The 21,027-nt window shown below is 32.2% G+C and overlaps 1 protein-coding gene across 4 annotated transcripts; it reads left to right on the top strand.

Moving 5' to 3' along the window:
- Positions 1–6,535: 6,535 nt before the first annotated feature.
- Positions 6,536–20,554, top strand: LOC139510115 (amidase-like). Of its 4 annotated transcripts, XM_071296414.1 has the most exons (12): positions 6,536–6,590; positions 7,725–7,803; positions 8,274–8,381; positions 9,555–9,666; positions 10,526–10,698; positions 11,295–11,434; positions 11,766–11,966; positions 12,920–12,994; positions 13,771–13,933; positions 14,193–14,255; positions 15,841–16,128; positions 20,000–20,554. In XM_071296414.1, exons 5-12 carry the CDS (start codon positions 10,620–10,622, stop codon positions 20,188–20,190), a joined length of 1,200 nt encoding a protein of 399 aa, XP_071152515.1. In that variant the 5' UTR covers positions 6,536–6,590; positions 7,725–7,803; positions 8,274–8,381; positions 9,555–9,666; positions 10,526–10,619; the 3' UTR covers positions 20,191–20,554. The 4 variants fall into 4 exon arrangements, with proteins under 4 accessions (XP_071152515.1, XP_071152517.1, XP_071152516.1 ...); XM_071296416.1 differs by lacking the exons at positions 6,536–6,590; positions 7,725–7,803; positions 8,274–8,381; positions 9,555–9,666 and adding an exon at positions 9,785–9,802; XM_071296415.1 differs by lacking the exons at positions 6,536–6,590; positions 7,725–7,803; positions 8,274–8,381; positions 9,555–9,666 and adding an exon at positions 9,792–9,870.
- The last annotated feature ends 473 nt before the right edge of the window (positions 20,555–21,027 follow it).

Here is a 21,027-nt window from a genome sequence, read left to right as displayed (position 1 = left end):
CTGGACAAAGAAAGATAACTCCAATTTATTGTCTTGAATCTACAACCAGGTGCTCCGCAGGGCGCAGCTTTATACGACCGCAGAGGTCGAACCCTGAACAGTTGGGGCAAGTATGGACAAAACATTCAAGCATGATACAGCTCTGAATTTGGATTGTGATCAAATTTTTGACATTACATGGTTTTTTTTTACACAAAACAAATGCCAAGATTTTACAAATCAATTAAAGATTTCTTCTTCAAACTTTTTAAATCTAAAATTAAATAGTTGACACAGCATAGGTTTCTGACACAGAATGAATGTGGTCTAATGAACTTAAAAGGTTTTTTTTGCCTTTGAGCAATTCACTATGCTGTTGAATATTAATCCTCTCAAAAAAATGTTTGAAGAAATTTTCTTTTTATTTATGAAATCTGAAATGAGAAAAATTTAACCCCCCCCCTTTTTTTTCACATCCCTGTTTCCCTTTTTCAAAACTGATATCAATTCAAATTTCTAATGGAGTTTGCAACAATAACTACTCATTTAAATACATCATAAAATATTAAGATGTAAAAAAACTGCTTGTTATCACTGAATGGTAAAGATTATTTAAATTTATCAGTTGGTAGTAAAAAGTGTATATACATTGTATATTGTATATAACAAAGATTTAAGTTGATTCTGGACAAAGAAAGATAACTCCAATTAAAAAAAAATCTTGCTATTGCACAATATTTTGCAATTAGATATTTCTTGCTTACTATTCTGGACAAAGAAAGATAACTCTAATTAAAAAAAAATTTGCTATTTCACAATATTGTGCAATTAGATATTTCTTGCCATTGCACAATACTGTGCAATTGAAAAGACTTGCTATTGCACAATACTTAATATAATAATTTTAGATCCTGATTTGGACCAACTTGAAAACTGGGCCCATAATCAAAAATCTAAGTACATGTTTAGATTCAGCATATCAAAGAGGCCCAAGAATTCAATTTTTGTTAAAATCAAACTTAGTTTAATTTTGGACCCTTTGGACTTTAATGTAGAATTTGAAATTTGAAAACAGGACCAAAAATGAAGAATCTACATACACAGTTAGATTTGGCATATCAAAGAACCCCAAGGATTCAATTTTTGACGAAATCAAACAAAGTTTAATTTTGGACCCTTTGGACCTTAATGTAGACCAATTTGAAAACGGGACCAAAAGTTGAGAATCTACATATACAGTTAGATTCGGCATATCAAAGAACCCCAATTATTCAATTTTGATGAAATCAAACAAAGTTTAATTTTGGACCCTTTGGGCCCCTTTTTCCTAAACTGTTGGGACCAAAACTCCCAAAATCAATACCAACCTTCCTTTTATGGTCATAAGCCTTGTGTTTAAATTTCATAGATTTGTATTTACTTATACTAACGTTATGGTGCGAAAACCAAGAAAAATGCTTATTTGGGTCCCTTTTTGGCCCCTAATTCCTAAACTGTTGGGTCCTAAACTCCCAAAATCAATACCAACCTTCCTTTTGTGGTCATAAACATTGTGTTTAAATTTCATAGATTTCTATTTACTTAACCTAAGGTTATTGTGCAAAAACCAAGAAAAATGCTTATTTGGGCCCTTTATTGGCCCCTTATTCCTAAACTATTGAAACCAAAACTCCCAAAATCACTCCCAATCTTTCTTTTGTGGTCATAAACCTTGTGTCAAAATTTCATAGATTTCTATTAACTTAAACTAAAGTTATGGTGCGAAAACCAAGAAAATGCTTATTTGGGCCCTTTTTGGCCCCTAATTCCTAAAATGTTGTGACCAAAACTCCCAAAATCAATACCAACCTTCCTTTTATGGTCATAAACCTTGTGTTAAAATTTCATAGATTTCTATTCACTTTTACTACAGTTAGAGTGCGAAAACTAAAAGTATTCGGACGCCGGACGACGACGACGACGACGACGACGACGACGCCGACGCCGACGCCAACGTGATAGCAATATACGACGAAAATTTTTTCAAAATTTGCGGTCGTATAAAAATGTTTGTTTTTGGCCCTAAATTCCTCGACTGTTTGCCCAATAACCCACAAAATCATATAAAAATTTCAAATATGTACAATGAAATATAGTTTTAGAAATTGATAAGCCTAGATAGGCCTTATATTTTTTTCCCCACATAGTTGAAGGACCATATACACTCAGGACAGAGTCATAAGTAGGCAGTAGTCTACAGATGTATTAAAACAACCTAGCATCATATTGCTAGTACAAATATAGTGGGAGTAGCATTCTCGGGTAAATTTGTTCTTTTTTTTAATATAAATATGTTTGGTTCAAATCAAAATAGAATGCTTTTATCTCCCTAATACTTACATTGTAAATAGAGGTGGTACTACTTTGACAAATCCTTGTACATGAGAGTTTTCTGTCAAATCTTTATTTCACAAAGAATGAATTGCATAACAATGAACTGAGCTCAAAGCAAAGTACTTTAATAATACACTTAGACAAAGAGCTAAATCCAGTGATATACTTTGTACTACAGGTCCTTCATTAACATCCATTGACCAAAACCATATCTCAACAACATTCCATACTACATGGTTGGATTCGGAAGTCCTGAAAAAGACATGATTTTTTTTAACATATTTTAAGTATATATATACACAGGTTAAAACTTTCTTGTTGTATAATCATTCCGTATCTAGCAACTATCAATTTACTTAATGCACATATTGATATATGTTGAGTGTACCTCTGTTGGAAATAAGAACACACAAACCTCCACCTAGTTTTAGTCAATGGACAAAACATTCAAAACTATAAAATATTATAGATCTAAGACTTGTCAGTGTCTATTTACCATTGCCACTGAATCAGTGATATATGTATTGTACACATAATTATATACATGCAAGACTAAAATTATAAAGTACATACATGTTTGTATATAAGACTAAAACTGACATTCAGTCTTTACAACATCTTCATTCCCAGAGTCATTTTCAAATCTGACTTCATGGTAAAATAAGATTCCATATCTACAACCAATTAAAAGGAAAAATCCTTCTGATAGACTAGCATTTAAATCCAATTTCTGAAATGGAAGCTAGGTCACCTTGGAACTTAGAACTAAAAAAAATCGAACAATATATCTGATATATTTCAAATGCATGTACATGAAATAATATAAATCTCTAAAATTCACCATATTGTTCCCTTTTTCATCTTCTGTTAGATACTGTATATCCAGTGGCGGATCCAGAAATTTTCTTAAGTGGGGGCCCACTGACTGACCTAAGAGGGGGTTCGTCATGATTCAGTAATTCCCTATATAAGCAACCGAATTTTTTCTCAAAAAGCAGGACCCCCCCCCTAAATCTGCCTCTGATATCAACCTCTAGATGTCTTTCAATTACATTCAGTTTAGTGTGGGTTGATCTTTGATTGTTGTACATGTTACAACCAGATTCCCGGCAGGGGGCAACTTTGTAAGACCGCAGAGGTTCAAGCTTAGATTTTGAAATAAAGGGAAAATGTAACCTTTTCAATTTATAAAACAGGCTCAACATCATTTCTATACATATATAAACATATTCTAAATTGTGGACACACCTTCATTAAATATTCTACTTCAATTAGTGGAGGAGATCAAATTAAAAAGTTGCAATGGTTAAATACTCCAATCAGTCTTTCCTGCTAAAATCTCATGTGTAGAATGTGATAGACGGTTTTTGGGTCTATATATTGTCCTTGATATTGAGGTTATTTTGACACAGCAAAATATAAAGAAAATGTAAACTATGATCTGGAAATTGACTTCGTTTTCACAAAATAAGCCCACTTAAACTGAACTTTAAATGCAAAAGACCTCTAAATGGCTAACAGATATTGCTATATAAAAGAATAGTCCATGATTATACATGTACATGATATTAAAGAATTCATGAAATTTACACTGATTCTGTCAGTTGAATGGACTAGAATGAGATAAGTTATAAACATGTACATGATAGACATAAAGGTTTTTTCCAACAGTTGTGGTGTAAATCAAATTAGTTGTATTTTATGGTTGTTATATTTATGTACATGTATGTAAATCATTGGCTCTTCAACCAATGATATTTTACAATATCGATTATTTGTTTATTTTTCTATTGTTGGTATTTTTCAGCATACTAAAAATGTTTTAACACAACACGAGCGCAAGCTTGATAGGGTGTCCTCACACAGGGTTTCCGCTGGCGGTCGCCATTTTCCCAATTTGCGAAAAAATAATACTTGTGGCGGTAAAAATTCGTCGAATGCTTTCTGGCGTCACAATTTCAAATGACATAGGATAACATATGATCTGTCCATATACATGTATGAGGGTAGAAATGGGGGTATCTTATTGAAGTATTCTTGCCAAATGAAGATTAAACAGTAATTCTTAGACATGACCATAAAAGAGGGGGGATAGGACCTTTATCGGGACTCCGGGATCGGGTGTTTTTAAGCTCGGGATTATCCCCCCTCATAAAATGTACACTTTTTTCAAGACGATTAAAAAATCAGCTGAATTTGACAAATCACACTATTTGTTTTCCAAAAATAACCGTAATTGGATGGGGGTTCTGTGTATTCACATTATATATAATAGACTACTGACATATAGATACATAGTTGACTACGTATTGACGACAAACAATATTCCTACGACTTTTGCAATTTGGGAAATCTCAACTACTTGTCTTTAGAGATTTTCGCCGATTAAATATTTCATACATTTGTTCTTTGACATCTTAGTAATGTAAATGGACTATAAGTATGACTTTTGATCAAATTTAAAGGGAAATGACAAATTAGCGTTCAAGGGGTGCAAATGCTTTTTAAATTGGTAAGCGGGTTTTAATATATAGAGGGAAAGTGGAGTCATCTTTTTAGACTTTAGTTACATGTAAATATAACTTATGTAGACTTACCTTCTAATTCTATAGGCTATCAAAAAAAAACAAAAAAAAAACTCGGAACTATTTCTACAATTCACTTGGACTACTGATATGCAAACCTAAAAACAAAAACAAAAATATCATAAAATAGTGATTGAAAGAGTCATAACACTTTGAAAGGATAATTCAGACACGTGTTACACGGGGAGCATGTTTGTTTACAAATAATAATGTCACGTGATCGCGCACTGACCTCGCATGCTGCATCGCCCTTACAATTCACTAATACATGTACATAACCATTTTCATGCAAACATGCAACGTGAATGTGATTGGTTATCAAATTATACAAAAATAATGCATGAACCGTTGAAGAAGAAATTATTTCATCAAACAGATTGGATTTTTCATTTCGACACGAATAGGTCGAGTTGACATTCCTGTCATCGGACATAGTATTGAGATAAATGGGATAAAACGGACCGTCAAACAGGTCTAGAGAAGCACATCAGTAGAACCTTAACATAAATAAGTAATACTTACCAAAATTTCTCTAATTGATAACCTATCGAACTGAAATTTCACAAAAATACCGGTAAATAATTTTGTTCATTGTGATGCTGGTTAAATAAATATTCTTACTCCTATTGCTTCATGTAAAAAAATGTATAGAATTGAATTCGACTACAGTTCAGCATAAAAAAACGTGAATATGTAAAAGCCAGGTAATATGTTAATTATAAAGTGTGTATAAATTTCCGTAAACGAAGTTACCCGTATACTTCACCAAGAATTACATTTGAGCGCAAAGTTCTGTATATGTGTGATTTGGTTGGTTTATGTAACATTAATTTAGACTGGGATCCTGGCTAATCTTGACCTTACGACGCGCAGCTAGATTGGGCCGGATCCCAGGCTAATGTAACATCGTAGAACTCAGGATAACGGAATTTTTTGCGTTGCTATTAGATCATTGAGGCCATCTATTTTTATTGCGGGTTCCACATATTTAAATCGGAATTATAGAAAAAATGGAATGTTGTGAGCAGAATCAAAACAGAAATGATGAAAACTGCAACATTTCCAGCAAAATATAAATACGATGGAGGATCTGTGTATTCACATTATTTGTAAAACTCTCCTTATTCATGTGAAGCGTGTGCTTTACATCGAGGCTTATTCTTTACATCGAGGCTTATTATGCCAATCATCGACGCCACAGTACTTCAACCAATCAGACAATGTTTATTTGGGGCATTCGATCGATTTTAACTCAGATTTTGGAATATTTCAATCGAAATTATAGAAAAATGGAATGTTGTTAGTACATATAAAATAGAAAATGATGAATACTTTTGGCTAAAGATAATTTGGATGGGAGTTCTGTGTATTCTCATTATTTGCACAACTCTCCTTACTGATGCCATATTTTGGAATTTCCGTGACCTAAATGGTTCGCGAAAATTAATATTTTTATATATAGTATAGTAATTAAAAATAATCAAGTCTATTGTCACAAACATATATATTTATACTATGTCTTCGCAAGCATTTAAATATCCTGATTATGTTTAAACTTGAGTGTACATGTATTTCCATTTAAAGTTTAATAAACAAACAACTATAAGTGGAGCACATGCGCAGTATAGTAACTGTGTCGAAGATTAAACTAAGGTAAGCTATATATATAATATGGTCAATTGTACAGTTGAACAATATTTTGTCTAAAATGTTAGTGCATATGTTTATATGCTATGTGTTAGATGTACGCTTAGTGTATCAGGAATGGTGTTTGGGTACATCATTCGGGCACCCTTTTATAGCCAAAAAATCATATATGGTATAGCATACACATTATTACATTAAAGATCAATATTCGCAATAACAATTTAAACAAGGGACACTTTTAACTGTTTACAGTAAAGTGGTTTGAGCTTAAAATTAACTTAACCATTTTTATTTTCTTTGACCTGTGTCATATAAATTCTCTGTTTGTTCTAAAATATAACCTTTTTTTAAAAGAGAACTGAGTTAGGGCATAATGAAAAATAATAATTTATTATCTTTACATTGCGATTGCGTAATAACAAATTCATGCCAGTGAATTGTAAGAATTAGATAGACAACTCGTATATTAAACTTGTGCAAGTGCTATACGATTTCTTTTATATAACATATAATAAGGAAACGGTTTTAATACGGTGTTCAAGTACTATCATTAATCAGCAAAATAGCAACATTGTAAATACAAATGCGAAAACTATAAACAAAAAGTAAGCACCAAAATCTTGGCTAAATTCATATAATGTAATTAGAGCATAGAGCATCTCATTTTCTTTCCATAAATCAATTTGTATTCCTTAATATTAAGTATCGTACATCATTTCGAAAACTACGATTTTTTTTCAATAAAACCTTAAGTCTCGGTGAACATAAACATGATTGAAAAATGAATGGCAAAAAAAAAAAAAAAAAAAAAAAAAACCGACTATTTTTTTTTTCATAAATTCGTTTACTTTATCTCGATTGATTTGCATTTAATGTCTATGTCACGTTTAATCTTTTCTGCAATTTGAAATACTTTCTCGCCTTCTATAAAAAAATAAACAAACACGCACAATTTACATTTAGATATAAACATCAAGAAAAACATTCAAAGAACCAAATATTATAAGTCATATTCGTTAAACTGGTTACCATGGAAATCAACCGATACAAAACATAAAGTTAAAAATCTCACATGTTAGAAAAAAAAACCCGATATACCCTGACTCTGACACAAATCTTACCAATGTTGTTCTATTTCAGATAATATCTGTGAGGGAGGAAAAGACCTAAGCATTTCCAAAGATATAGTCCGAAAGAGCAATGGCATCAGGAACACAAGGTAATTTAATATAATACTATTTATCATAATGGTTAATTTATATAGGTACTTAGTAAAAATTACAAAGTTGCATGTGGAAAAAACGTATCGGAAGTAAATTTAAGATTGTTAAATAAAGTTTTTCTCAATGTGAATTTTTGACAAACGAAAATGCAAGGGTGAACATATCTAGATCTGAAAGTAGCTGATGTTGAATGATAATCTGTTCTCGTTTGTGTAAGAAAAAAACTTTTTTCGTATAACCCGGTGTAGAATACATATATTTTTGGTATTGTAAAAAAATCTACATATGGTTAAACTGTAATTAGGATGCAACAAATTTTCCACGAGCATTCTTCAAAGGTACTGAAATATTATTGTTATTAAATATATGTACAAATAAATGTTCTATATATAATAATAGCACATAGCATGAGAGGAGTCAGTGTTGTCTCCATGACTATAACACATTACTTACTATTTACTTGTAGATTTATATAAAAGCCCTGTTTGCCAAAAACCCCATCTGGATGAATTAAAGCAAATAGACGCTGATTTGAGATTAAAGTTATCCGATGAAGACCTCAAGGAAATGCATGGTATTTGAGTTTTCAGCCTAAGTTCTGATTATTAGAGAGTCAATCGAATTTAACAGAAATATAAATTAATTATAAAGCACGCGAAATAATTAGCATTTCACAACCAAAGAAAAGGTAAAAGGATTGCTGCAACTTGTACCTCCTTTCATTATAGGATTTTAACAAAAATATTAACAAAAATAAAGAGGTACAAGATAAATTGACAAAAGAGGAGGACCATAAAACATAACAAGATTTAAAGCATGATGACAACCAACATTACAAAAAGGTAAAGATGTGTTGGTTCTAATTTTTCGCAACGGAACGACAATTTACGGTTCTAATATGTCACACTGGACCACACATTTATTTTTTTACGGTTCTGATGTGGTACAACGGAACGGAAATTTAAGTTGTTGTGGTTCTGATGATGTGTCACAACGGAACACAAATTTAATATGTTGTAGTTCTGATCTGTCACAACGGAATGAAATGTTAAGGTGCTGTGGATGTGTCGCAAAGGAACGAAAATTTAATGTGCCGTGTTTGTAAAGTCTCACAAGAGAACGAGAAGTTAAGGTGTTGCGGTTTAAATGGGTTACAACGAAACGATTGAACGGTTCTGATGTGGTACAACGGAACGAAAATTTAAGTTGTTGTGGTTCTGATGATGTGTCACAACGGAACACAAATTTAATATGTTGTGGTTCTGATCTGTCACAACTGAATGAAATTTTAAGGTGCTGTGGATGTGTCGCAAAGGAACGAAAATTTAATGTGCCGTGTTTGTAAAGTCTCACAAGAGAACGAGAAGTTAAGGTGTTGTGGTTTAAATGGGTTACAACGAAACGAAAAGTTGTTGCCTGAATGCTTTTTGAGCCTAATGTCCGTTAGCAAAATATTCATGCACACCCAAGATTGGACCTAGCTTAATAATTTGTTAGACAGGTATGTCCTTGAGAGTAGGATTATCAAAATGAATGCGAGAAATGTATACCGCAAATGCAAGAAAATCCTAAAATGGTTGGGTGAAAAAATACACGACACTGGATCACCTACGGACCCCTCATTTTAGTTAAAGATACTTACGTGTTAAGAGTAGGCCAATCTATCAACACGTGGATTGAATTTTATGTAACAATTTTTTTAACTATATTAGAATTTGTTAAAAAAAAATGGTATCAATAATTGTAGACAATTTTCAAGGACTTATAAGTACTTTGCAAAGACTAAATGAGATTCCTTAACCACAACTTTCTGTCAAATACCCGAGGACTCCTGGGTACAGATCTGAAGACGATGCCTGGTAAGTGTACTACAACTTCCTGTTAAATACTTAAGAACTCCCGGGAACAAATCCGAAGACGATGCTTGGTAAGTGTACTACAACTTCCTGTTAAATACTCAAGAACTCCCGGGAACAAATCCGAAGACGATGCTTGGTAAGTGTACTACAACTTTCTGTCAAATACCCGAGGACTCCCGGGTACAGTTCCGAAGACGATGCTTGGTAAGTGTACTACAACTTCCTGTTAAATACCCGAGAACTCCCAGGAACAAATCCGAAGACGATACTTGGTAAGTGTACTACAACTTCCTGTTAAATACCCAAGAACTCCTGGGTACAGTTCCGAAGACGATGCTTGGTAAGTGTACTGTAAGTTTGGATTTAGATAAATTTAACTATCATTTTAGGTTCCTTTTTATCATAAAAATCCCCACGTTTTCGGGTGTCTATATATTCTTAGCTTTCACAGTTTAAGAGTTTATTTGGTGAAGGTAAATACGAAAAAGATACCGGGTATTCGGACGCACGAACCATATTTTACTTCAAATGCATCCTCACCTGGTTCTTTTTTTATTGAATTTTTGAAAGTAAACATATACATATACTTATGATATACATAAACAAATTTGACGGGTGGTGAGTATGAAGCAGAATTTCCTTATCCTTCCAGAGCACTTGTGATCACCCATGATATTTTGGCGATGTTCGTGCTGCTCAGTATTAAGTTTTGTATGTAGTGTTCACGCTTCTTTTTGTTTGCCTTGTTGGAATAAGTTTTTTTTTTTCAAGTTTCACGTTTTGAATGTTTCATCTTTATCATCTGCCTCTTTTTGAACAACAAGACATATTCAACAAGCACAAATATTTTCAATTTCAGGTATTGGAAATGTGACATCAAAGGTGCAGCGAAAGGTAAACTGGCAGGTAAGACGATTGGCATCAAAGACAATGTAGCTGTTGCTGGAGTACCAATGATGAATGGATCGAAAATACTAGAGGGATACACACCGGAGTTTGACGCAACCATCATCACCAGAATACTCTATGAAGGTACTCTTTCGAACTTCCTTGTCATTACCGATTTTGCATTTCAAAAATATATACATTAATATCCCAGTATCAATATCAGAAAGAAAAAGAAATCTGAGCTAAACTAAACTAAGATCGTTTATTTAGAAAATAATCAAGCATTGGCAAATGTAACATAAGGAGATGTGGTAAGATTGCTGACGAGACAAATATTCAGCAAACAAAGTGACGTAGATGTAAGCAATTAAAAGGATTGTCGTATTGCCTTCAACAATGAGCAAAACCTTGAAACTTAGAAAATAACAAGGACTTTCAAAACCTCGAAATTCCGTACTTTTGTATTGTTTATTCACATTGAACTTTAAATAGATAAGATAAAAAAAAATATGCCGGATATTTAACCTATTTGTGATCATATCATGCTCCGGATCCTTGAAACTACTCTTTTGAAATGGTCCGCCATCTTGGTTGTATCAAAATAATATGTCAATCATACCACTTTATCCAGAATTATATAAAAAAACGGGTGTGTGATCAGCAATTAAAAAGTCATCCATAAGTCACAAAAGTAATTACAAATACATTTTCAAAATAATTTTTAATTAATCATCAACCAGGAGGAAATATTGTTGGAAAGACTGTTTGTGAAGATATGTGTTACAGTGTACTAAGCTGTACAGCATCTACTGTTCCTGTAAAGAATCCAATCGACAGTAAGCTATCCGCCGGGGGATCCAGTTCCGGAAGTGCTGCTCTAGTGAGTTTATAATACCATTTACATCTTCCAAACAAATGTATTGGATTAATTTTTTAATGATTATTTTTTGGCATTTTTTTGAATAACGAAAGAAACATCGCTTTTTAAACAGATATTAACCTGTAAGTCATTCTATTAGTTACCAAACAACAATAATGAACAACTATCAGACGAAAATTATTTGCTTCAGGTATGAAACATAAGTTATTGCTTTTATTTGAGATATTTACTCTATTAAAAAATCTTTATAATTAAAAAAAAAAAATCATGTCCATGTAAAAGAGCGAACGTGTATTTTTTAATTTCTGCATAATAATTGACTAATTTCTAGCTCGGAAGAAAGGAGATTGATTTAGCTATAGGAGGTGACCAAGGAGGGTCTATACGTATTCCTTCGAGTTGCTGTGGGACCGTTGGATTAAAGCCTACATTCGGTTTGGTACCTTATACAGGAATAGCATCACTAGAATCGACATTGGATCATGTAGGACCGATGGCCAGGACAGTCACCGAATGCGCACTTCTCCTCGAAGTAATTTTACATTTTTTTTCAGTGTTTATTTATCTTTTAAATAAAGAAAATGCTTTCTATAAACTTACATATTTCCATAAGCACAAAATCTAGACTACTTTTATTCACAATTGGTATGAATTTATCTAATTCCAACAGATCAATATAATTACTTTTACGAATGTTTTAAAATGGCCAAACCGTTGATTTTCCTGATTGACTTGTTTTTCATTAGTAATTTTGAGGCCTATATATAGCTTGCTATTTGGTGTTTGCAAAGGCTCCGATTTTAAGGCCGTATTTGACCTATGATTGTAACTGAACCTATAGAGTTGTCTCATTGACACTCATACTACATCTTCTTTATAATCAATACTCAATATTGTAGAGAAACAAAACAAAACAACAAAAGCTGAGAAATGACAATAACAAAGATACAAATTTTAGATTAGAACTATCAAAATTTTGAGTACATGTAAACAGGTCACAGTGCTTAAAATAAAAAGTGTGTAATTTAGACTCCAAAACAAACATGGAGTGACACCCATGAAGCTCTGGAATGATTGATATGTCTGGCTTTGTACGTGACACCCTTCACGATATCTAGTCTTTGAAGGCAGTGATGTAGCAAGTTTGGGAGAAGTTGTTAATGAATATAAGAATAAGGAGATGCAGTATGATTTTCAATGAGGCAACTATCCACCAAAATTCAAATTACGGCCTTCAACAATGAAAAAGATCCATACCGTATAGTCGGCTATAAAAGGCACCAATAAGAAAAATATGAAACAATCCTATCAGCTTATTATGAGCCTTTTAATTTTGAAACTACCCCAATATTTTAAACCATAAGTACATTTAGGAGATATGCCCAAGGGACATTCACTATTGAATTCATTACGTTTTGCACATAAACATATCCGTCTTCAAATGGCAAAACTGTTAAAACTTTAATTCTGTTGAATATATTGTAGGTAATCGCTGGCTATGACGAAGGGCGTGATCCCAGACAAATTCTAAATATAACGATACCGCAGTATTCACAATTGGTAAGTCTTGAACGTAATAATCCTTTTTCCTAAAAAAAAAAAAAAAAAAAAAAAAAAAAAAATCATTAGTCAAAAGACGACCGTTTTCACAGTAGGTAAATTCTTCCATAACAAAACCTTTTTTGATAAATTTTAAAATTTTGGACACATCACCATTACGAGCCTATATAGTAAAGGCATTGACAAAGACGTCCAAGATAGTGAAATGTGGTAAACTTTTAAGATGCTTCCTTGTCTTCATTACTTAAAATATTTAAGATAGGAATGTCTTTATTTTGAGTTTCAAGAACAGTAGCGTCATAACTACATCATGCAGAAGTTAAATCACTAAAACACTTCCGTTGCTACAACTGTTATTTGAAAATGCAATATGAAGTTTTATGCGTTCAAATCCTTTTTCTGGATTGCCTCAATCTGTGACGCTCACACCAAAATATTTGAACGCCAAGGATATTCAAATGCACAAGATGTTTACGACAAAAATATCTACATACTCTAAAAATTATGAACAACTGCAAAGAGATTCAGAGTCCCCCCCTAAAAAAAACTCTATGCGGGAGGGTGGGGATACTTTTGTGTCTTAACAAAAGCGTTCAATAAGCATACTTAAAAAATAATGGCAAAAAGTCTAAATATAAGCAACACATCATATATATTAAAAAAAATTATTCCTGACACATGTGTATATGTAATAATACTATTGCATACTGGTATTTTTCCTTTGTGCACAAAACGTCAATTGTTAAACCCTTTTTCGTTTATTTTTTCTTCGAAAGATTGATGCTGGTATAGAAGGCTTTAAGATTGGTTTAGTTAAAGAAGGGTTTGAGTTCCAGGCAATGGAAGCAGATGTGGCTGAGATTGTCAAGGGAGCTGCAAATAAATTGAGAGGAGCTGGCGCTACAGTTAACGATACCAGTATACCTCTTCATAATGATGGTATGGTTAAAATGAAACAGTATTGTCAATGAAACCAGTATAAGAAATGTTTCAGCTCATTGTCCATTATAAAATCTTATTGTGCTGCGTACAAAATTGTTCAATTTACGAATTTGTTGCTGACGTAAGGTTAGTTTGCAACGTCCAATGGCTTCTTATCTTTTTTAAAATGTTGTTTTTATTTTCAATTTTGCTACATGTGGAATACAGAAAAATACTGCAATAGTTATATTTTCTATGTTATAATATTATATTACAGGAATAAAGATCTGGCACCCAATTGCACTGCAAGGACAATACAACTGTATGATAAAAGGAAATGGTATGGATTGGAATTGTCATTTTTTTAATCCAAAGTGATAATAACATAAATAAAATTGAGAATGGAACCATTATAAACATGTTTTGTTAATATGAATTTCTATCAACAACATGAATTTATGTTGGTATTACCATTTTTTTCCTTTTGAAGACCCCCTACCGTAACAATGCATCACATACATAATTATTAATAATCAATATTTGTCAATTCAATATATTTCACAACATAAGAAAATGCCTGTACCAAGTCAGGAATATGACAGTTGTTATCCATTCGTTTGATGTGTTTGAGCTTTTGATTTTGCCAATTTGAGGGACTTTCCGTTTTCAATTTCCTCAGAGTTCAGTATTTTTGTGATTTTACTTTTTTCTTCAGACTTCCCGAATTCAGAATGAGATAGGAAGTTTGTGGATAAAATGACACACGATTTTATTTATTAGCTTTTCGCTAATTGGAATGGCTGTAAAGTGATCGTCGTTTCTGTTCTTATGTTTACCAGTCCTCACCAATCCTTAACCATCCTCACATGTTATCCATACCCAAATCCGTTATATAAACACTTAAAAGAATTATTTGCATAACATTATTTCTAAAAAATGTGAGATTATTATGGCAAATACATTTTGAATTATTTGGAAAAGTGAGGCAATTTCAAAACCAATGAAAAAGTATGAACTTAAAACTTTTTCTAGAAAGAATGATAAATAAAGGCAATAGTAGTATACCGCTGTTCAAACTCATAAATCCATGGACAAAAAACAAAATCGGGGTAACAAACTAAAACTGAGGGAAACGCATTAAATATAAGAGCGAGAACAACGACACAACACTACAACACATATAATTGTGTGGAATATTTTAAATAATAATAACATATAAAAAAAAATAGTAACAAATTTGTTTTCGGAAATTTAAAAGTTATATTTGAAATTATTTTTCTTCCGTAATTTACACTGTACATATACATTTTTGGCATCTTAGAAAATGCATCCATCGGCAACTAATTCAATATTTATATTTAATGTTATCCGAACATACTCATCTTTCATTTTGAAACCACGTTGGATAAAGCATGACCATTTGATTTTTCTGAGGGAGCAGGATTTTTTAAAACGAATATCATGGTTCGGTATGAACTGACAATTCCTGCACACACAGGATGAACAAGAATATAATGCAAATTAACATGAAAGAGAGATTTGGGCACAAACAGATAATTAAATCTTTTCAGCGGTAAATGATGACAGATGAAAATGAAATGTCAATTTGCAAAAAAAAAACTCCTGGCCGCCTTTTCAGGAATATCAAATGGTCGTCTGCTCAAAATGTGCAAGTAACAAGGTTTAATAGTTACACTTAAAAGAAAGGGTTTACTTTGAACGTAAATTTACATTTTTCCAGTACGTAAACTACATCCCCATTTAGTATTTCTAGACATTGCAATGGTTGGTAAATAGGTCTGTATTTCATTGATGAAATTTGAGAATAAAAATACCTGATGAAAACGTAATATGTAAATTACAAATAGTGATTTGCTTAATTTTAATAATTTTAATAATTTCTTGAATTGTTTACTTAAATTTAGGTACAGGATATAACTGGAGAGGACATTATCCCACCTCTATGCAGGAGGCATTTGCTAGAGGTTTGTTCACACGCCCCTATGATTTGCCACACTCTCTTAAGAAAAGTTGCGTAATGGCGGAATATATCCAAAGAAATTACCAGAATAAATTTTACGCCAAGGCAATGAATCTTGTACAGGTTTTAACTAAAGCTTATGATGATGCATTGAAGGAATGCGATGTTTTGATCATGCCAACAGTACCTATTAAACCAACTGCTCTACCAACAGGAAACAATGACTTAAAAGGTTCGTAACGATAACTTAGAAGTTTTAACAATTTAGTACACATAACGTATTCTGGAAAAACAATCATCGCGAGTAACCATATCACATAACGTATACTAGAAAAACGATCAGCAACATATTAACGTTATGGATTTGTAAATTGAGATTTGATGATTTTGAGACAAATGTAAAAACATCTTCCGCCGACTTTTGTCTTCTCCATAATACAATATAAAATTACAATAATTGTATAATATAATGGACATGCATATAAAGCAAACAGTTTATGGAATATAATACTAGCTTTCATAGGTTAAAAGAGGAGAGAGACTAAAAAAGAGAAAAAGAAAGTTTGAAAAGTCATATAATTCTGTGATGATGACGTGTGTATTGATGATGACGATGATATTCCGTGCCAGTAACAATACCGCTCTATCAAGGCATAAGAAATCTGTTTGACTTTATTATGAAATTTTGAACATATTCGAAAATTTGAATATTTTGTTCGTTCGAAAGTTCCAATTGTCCGAAAATTAATAGTTTTGTATCTAAAACAAAGTTTTCGGATAGCCAGTTAAGATTATGGAATAAAAAAAAAAAGAAACTTAATTTATAAAGAGCAGATCTTTACAAGGATAACATTTTTCTTTGCAATACACAAGTTGATATATATGTTTTGTTAATGCAATTGCGAGTGTGTGTGTGTATGTGTGTGTGTTTCTTTTCCCCTTTTTATTATAATGTTATTATTCAAATAATATATATTCACAGTAGAAGAAAAAAAATGTAGTCATTTTTTTGTTGTATATATCAAACCCCTTAACACCATAGTCAGGTGGTCATGTAAAGGGATTGTAAAAGCCTGGGGCCGGTTTCACGAAGCTATCCTAAGACATGTCATAAGACATATCTTAGGACATGTCTTATGATCCTCTTATGACTATCCTAGGACATATCTCAGACCTCGTCTCGAAGCTGTCTTAGGATCATCTTAGCTAAGACATCCTAAACCTGTCGCAAGTTCTTTAAATTTTCAAATAAAAATATGATCTACGGAAAAAAATCATGTAAATGTAGTATGTCTTACCATAAATTATTCTAAACGTATTGATTAATATAATGACATAATTTGCAAAATAAATATAAAAAAATAAAAGTAATTTATATATAAATTATCTTTAAACAATACATCAATATAAATATGAAATTTTCAATGCAAAATTAAGAAAAAAGAATATAAAATTATGACATTGTTTTGGTACAAGTGAGTTGAATTCAATTTCGACTTTATTGATTATAAAAGGTTAAGAGATAAAATCGTGCAATTTTTATATCTATACATCGAATTTTCATTGTTGACAAATCCTGATAATCCGTCAATGTATATATGTTTTAAGCAGGAACAGGAGAATAGATAATTAGATAATAATAAAATATTTTTTTTCAAAATTAATATAAAAAATGAGTGTAATTTATATAAATAAACGTATAACTATCCTAAGACCATCATAAGACACCTCTCGCGTTGTCCTAACTTTATGACCAACTTTAAGAGATGTCCTAATTTAGGACCGCTTTGTGAAACCCACTTAGGACTAAGATATGTCGTAAGACCATCCTAAGACATGTCTTAGTCCTAAGACAGCTTCGTGAAACTGGGCCCTGACTACTGAAAAAAAAAGATAAAAAAGATTATGGAATAAGGTTTTTCTACATGATGTGTATTTTGGACAAACGTAGAAGTAATGGTGGACATCCTCAATATCTGACCCACAATGACAAGAAGGATCATTTATGATATTAGCTCTAAATAGGTCATTGTTTAAGAATGAAGCGGAACATCGCAATTGCGTTAAGATAATATTCAATTTCCGTGGGCCGTACAAATAAACGTTTCAATTATATATAATAGACTATCGTTTTTAAATTCTTTCTTGAATTTAGAAATAGAGTCGACACTGCGAATTTTTGGATCAAGTTTATTCCATTCACGTATTGTAGAGGGAATAAACGTTTCAGTAGTAAGGGAAAGTCTACAAAATAGAACAATAATATCATGACAATTCCGCAACGGATAGTTGGTTGTACAAGATTACATAGGTACTCTGGTGCATGTTTTTGGTTCATGTTATAAAATATCTGTAATTATCTTCTCCTCCTTCTGTAAAAAAGAGATTCCCAGCCAACCACAGAATATAAAGTTTCAGTTTTTGTAAATATTGGTAGACCGGCTACTATTCTTGCGGCCTCTAAATGCAAATTTTCTAATTTATGTGAGTAGCCTATTCCACAATTATCCCAAACTTCCGTGGCATATTTAAAAATGGGTCGAATAAAAACTAAGTATAGTTTTTCTAAATTGTTTCCAGATAATCGGTATTTAAGTTTACGTAAAACATTTAAGTGTTTCTTTACACTTGTAATTATGCTTTCTATATGATTGTTCCATTTTGCGTCACTACTGAAATTAACTCCCAGGTGCTTATGAGATGTACTTAAAGGTATATTTTTACCATTTAAGGAAAAGCTAAGTTCTGGTGTCTCAATATTTGAAAAAAATCATAATTTCGGTGTTATCTGGGTTAAATGACATAAGCCATTTAGAAGACCAAACATCCAGCTCTTTCAAGTAGCGATCGATAACAGATTTAATCTGTTCTCCATCGTTACCAAAATAACTGAATGATGTGTCGTCAGCAAATAGCCGACACAGTGAAGTATAAGCTTATCAGCAATATCATTAATATATAAGACAAAGAGAAGGGGGCCAAGAACTGATCCCTGGGGAACACCAGCTGAAAAATTACAAAAGGAAGAAGACGAGTTATGCAATACTACTCTCTGTTTTATGTCATGTTGATAATCTTGAAACCAATTCAATAAGTTTCCGCCAATACCATAAGCTTTCATTTTACATATAAGGCCCCTATACCAAACTTTGTCGAAAGCTTTAGAGAAGTCGCAGAATACAAAACAATTTATATCCTTTTTTTCCAAGGAGTTTAATATGCAATTATATATTTCTAAGATTTGATGGACAGTTGAATTTTAGGGAGAAATCCTGATTGATACTCTTAAATTAATTTATTAGCATGAAAATGATTGTATAAGTGCTTTAATACAACTCTTTCCATAACTTTTCCATTTATTCATATGAGAAAGACTTCATACATGAGCTTCTCCGGAAGAATGAAAAGAAGCTAGCAGTATCCTCTGACTTCACGAGCCGCTATATAAACGATGTTCTCCCACTAAATAGATTAAAATTTGGTTACCATCCAATAGGAAAGGTAACATCAGATACAGCTAAGCAGCTTAGAATGCTTCATTTCTTGACTTATATCTAGATTTTAAAAATGAGGGTCGGTTTAGAACAAATCTTAACGACAAAAGGGATAATTTCAGCTGCATAAATGTGAACTTTCAATTTCTATGCAGGAACAAGGGTTCAAAGTGAAATAATCCCTGTGAGAGTTTTACGGACACCATAACGAGTTGGTTCGTTGACTGTAATGAAATGATTGTGTCACAGTTATTTTGAATCAAAATCAAAGGATGACAACTTATGGAAATTGGAGTAACACCAAAAGGGGCATAATGGACAATTCGACAATGTACTAGTAAACATGGTTTTTCGTCACATATAGCGTTTGTCGTTTCGTGGACATATATGACATTAAAATTAACGCAGATGATGTCATCAGTTTAAATCAAAACTGTTTCAACAAAATGGAGGTATTTTTGTCCTTTTTCGGTTTGTAATCAATTTATAAAAGCAAATGCGACACCACAATCTTTTCATTCTCATCAAACCACTCTTCAAATATCTGGAAACCTATTTTAAATTTTTAAATGAAATTGTATTAAAAGTCATTTGGATTTATCTTTTCAGATAAAAGAAGCAAAGCGGCATGTACAATGAAAAATAATACGCCATTTAACGCAACAGGTCACCCGGCTTTATCGATCAATGCTGGTTTTTCCGAAGGGCTTCCTGTTGGGATGATGATTATTGGAAAGAAGTACGACGAAACAACAATTCTTAAAGTTGCAAGAGCATATGAAAAAATAAGAAACAATTAGTTTGATATTAGGTATAATGAAGAATATCTCAAATGTTTGTCTACGTACAATTTAGAAAACACTATATGATATGAAACTGGACGTACATGTGGAACTCATTAAACACGCTCATATCATACAATATGCACTTTAAACATGTCGAATGATCAAATACAATTGATTTCGTTAATAGAGAATCATTACATATATCAGTCACTACTTGACCACAGTTTTTATTTTATGTGTTATATATTTCAACAAACAAACACGCAACCACACGAAAGTTAAAGTAAATACGAAAGTCTGTTTGCCCAAACGAAACGAAACAAATCCACATTAGCCTTCCTGCAATGTCCTGTTAAATTAAAATTCTATGGACATTCAATTATTGACATCTTTATTTGCGCGCGGGTATAATTATATATAGATATATATCTTAATATTTATGTGTGTTTGTGAACTCAAAGTAGAGTTTGGTATATGTCAATAAAATATGTGATATGTGATAAATAATACAAAAACAATATTTTTTTTCGTAGCAACGAATGCTCACGATTATTAATATCAATATTGAGATATTTAAGGTAGTGTTCTAAAGTGAAGAAATACAATAAAAATAACCCTTTTAATCGTTCACTGGCCTCTAACAAATAAAGATTACGGTTTGTTTCATACAGCTGCATATGTCTGGAATCCGTACCTTTCATAGAAAGTTAACATCCCGCTGCAAATGTTTGCACCTATCCTAAGTCAGGAATCTGATGTACAGTAGTTGTCGTTTGTTTATGAAATGAATGTGACCTACCGAATTAGACTATTTACCGGATTTGTTATCACATAAGCAACACGACGGGTGCC

The sequence above is a fragment of the Mytilus edulis genome, chromosome 2, assembly GCF_963676685.1.
Source record: "Mytilus edulis chromosome 2, xbMytEdul2.2, whole genome shotgun sequence".
Taxonomy (NCBI): Eukaryota; Metazoa; Mollusca; class Bivalvia; order Mytilida; family Mytilidae; genus Mytilus; species Mytilus edulis.
This window is presented reverse-complemented; position numbering and strand designations above follow the sequence as displayed.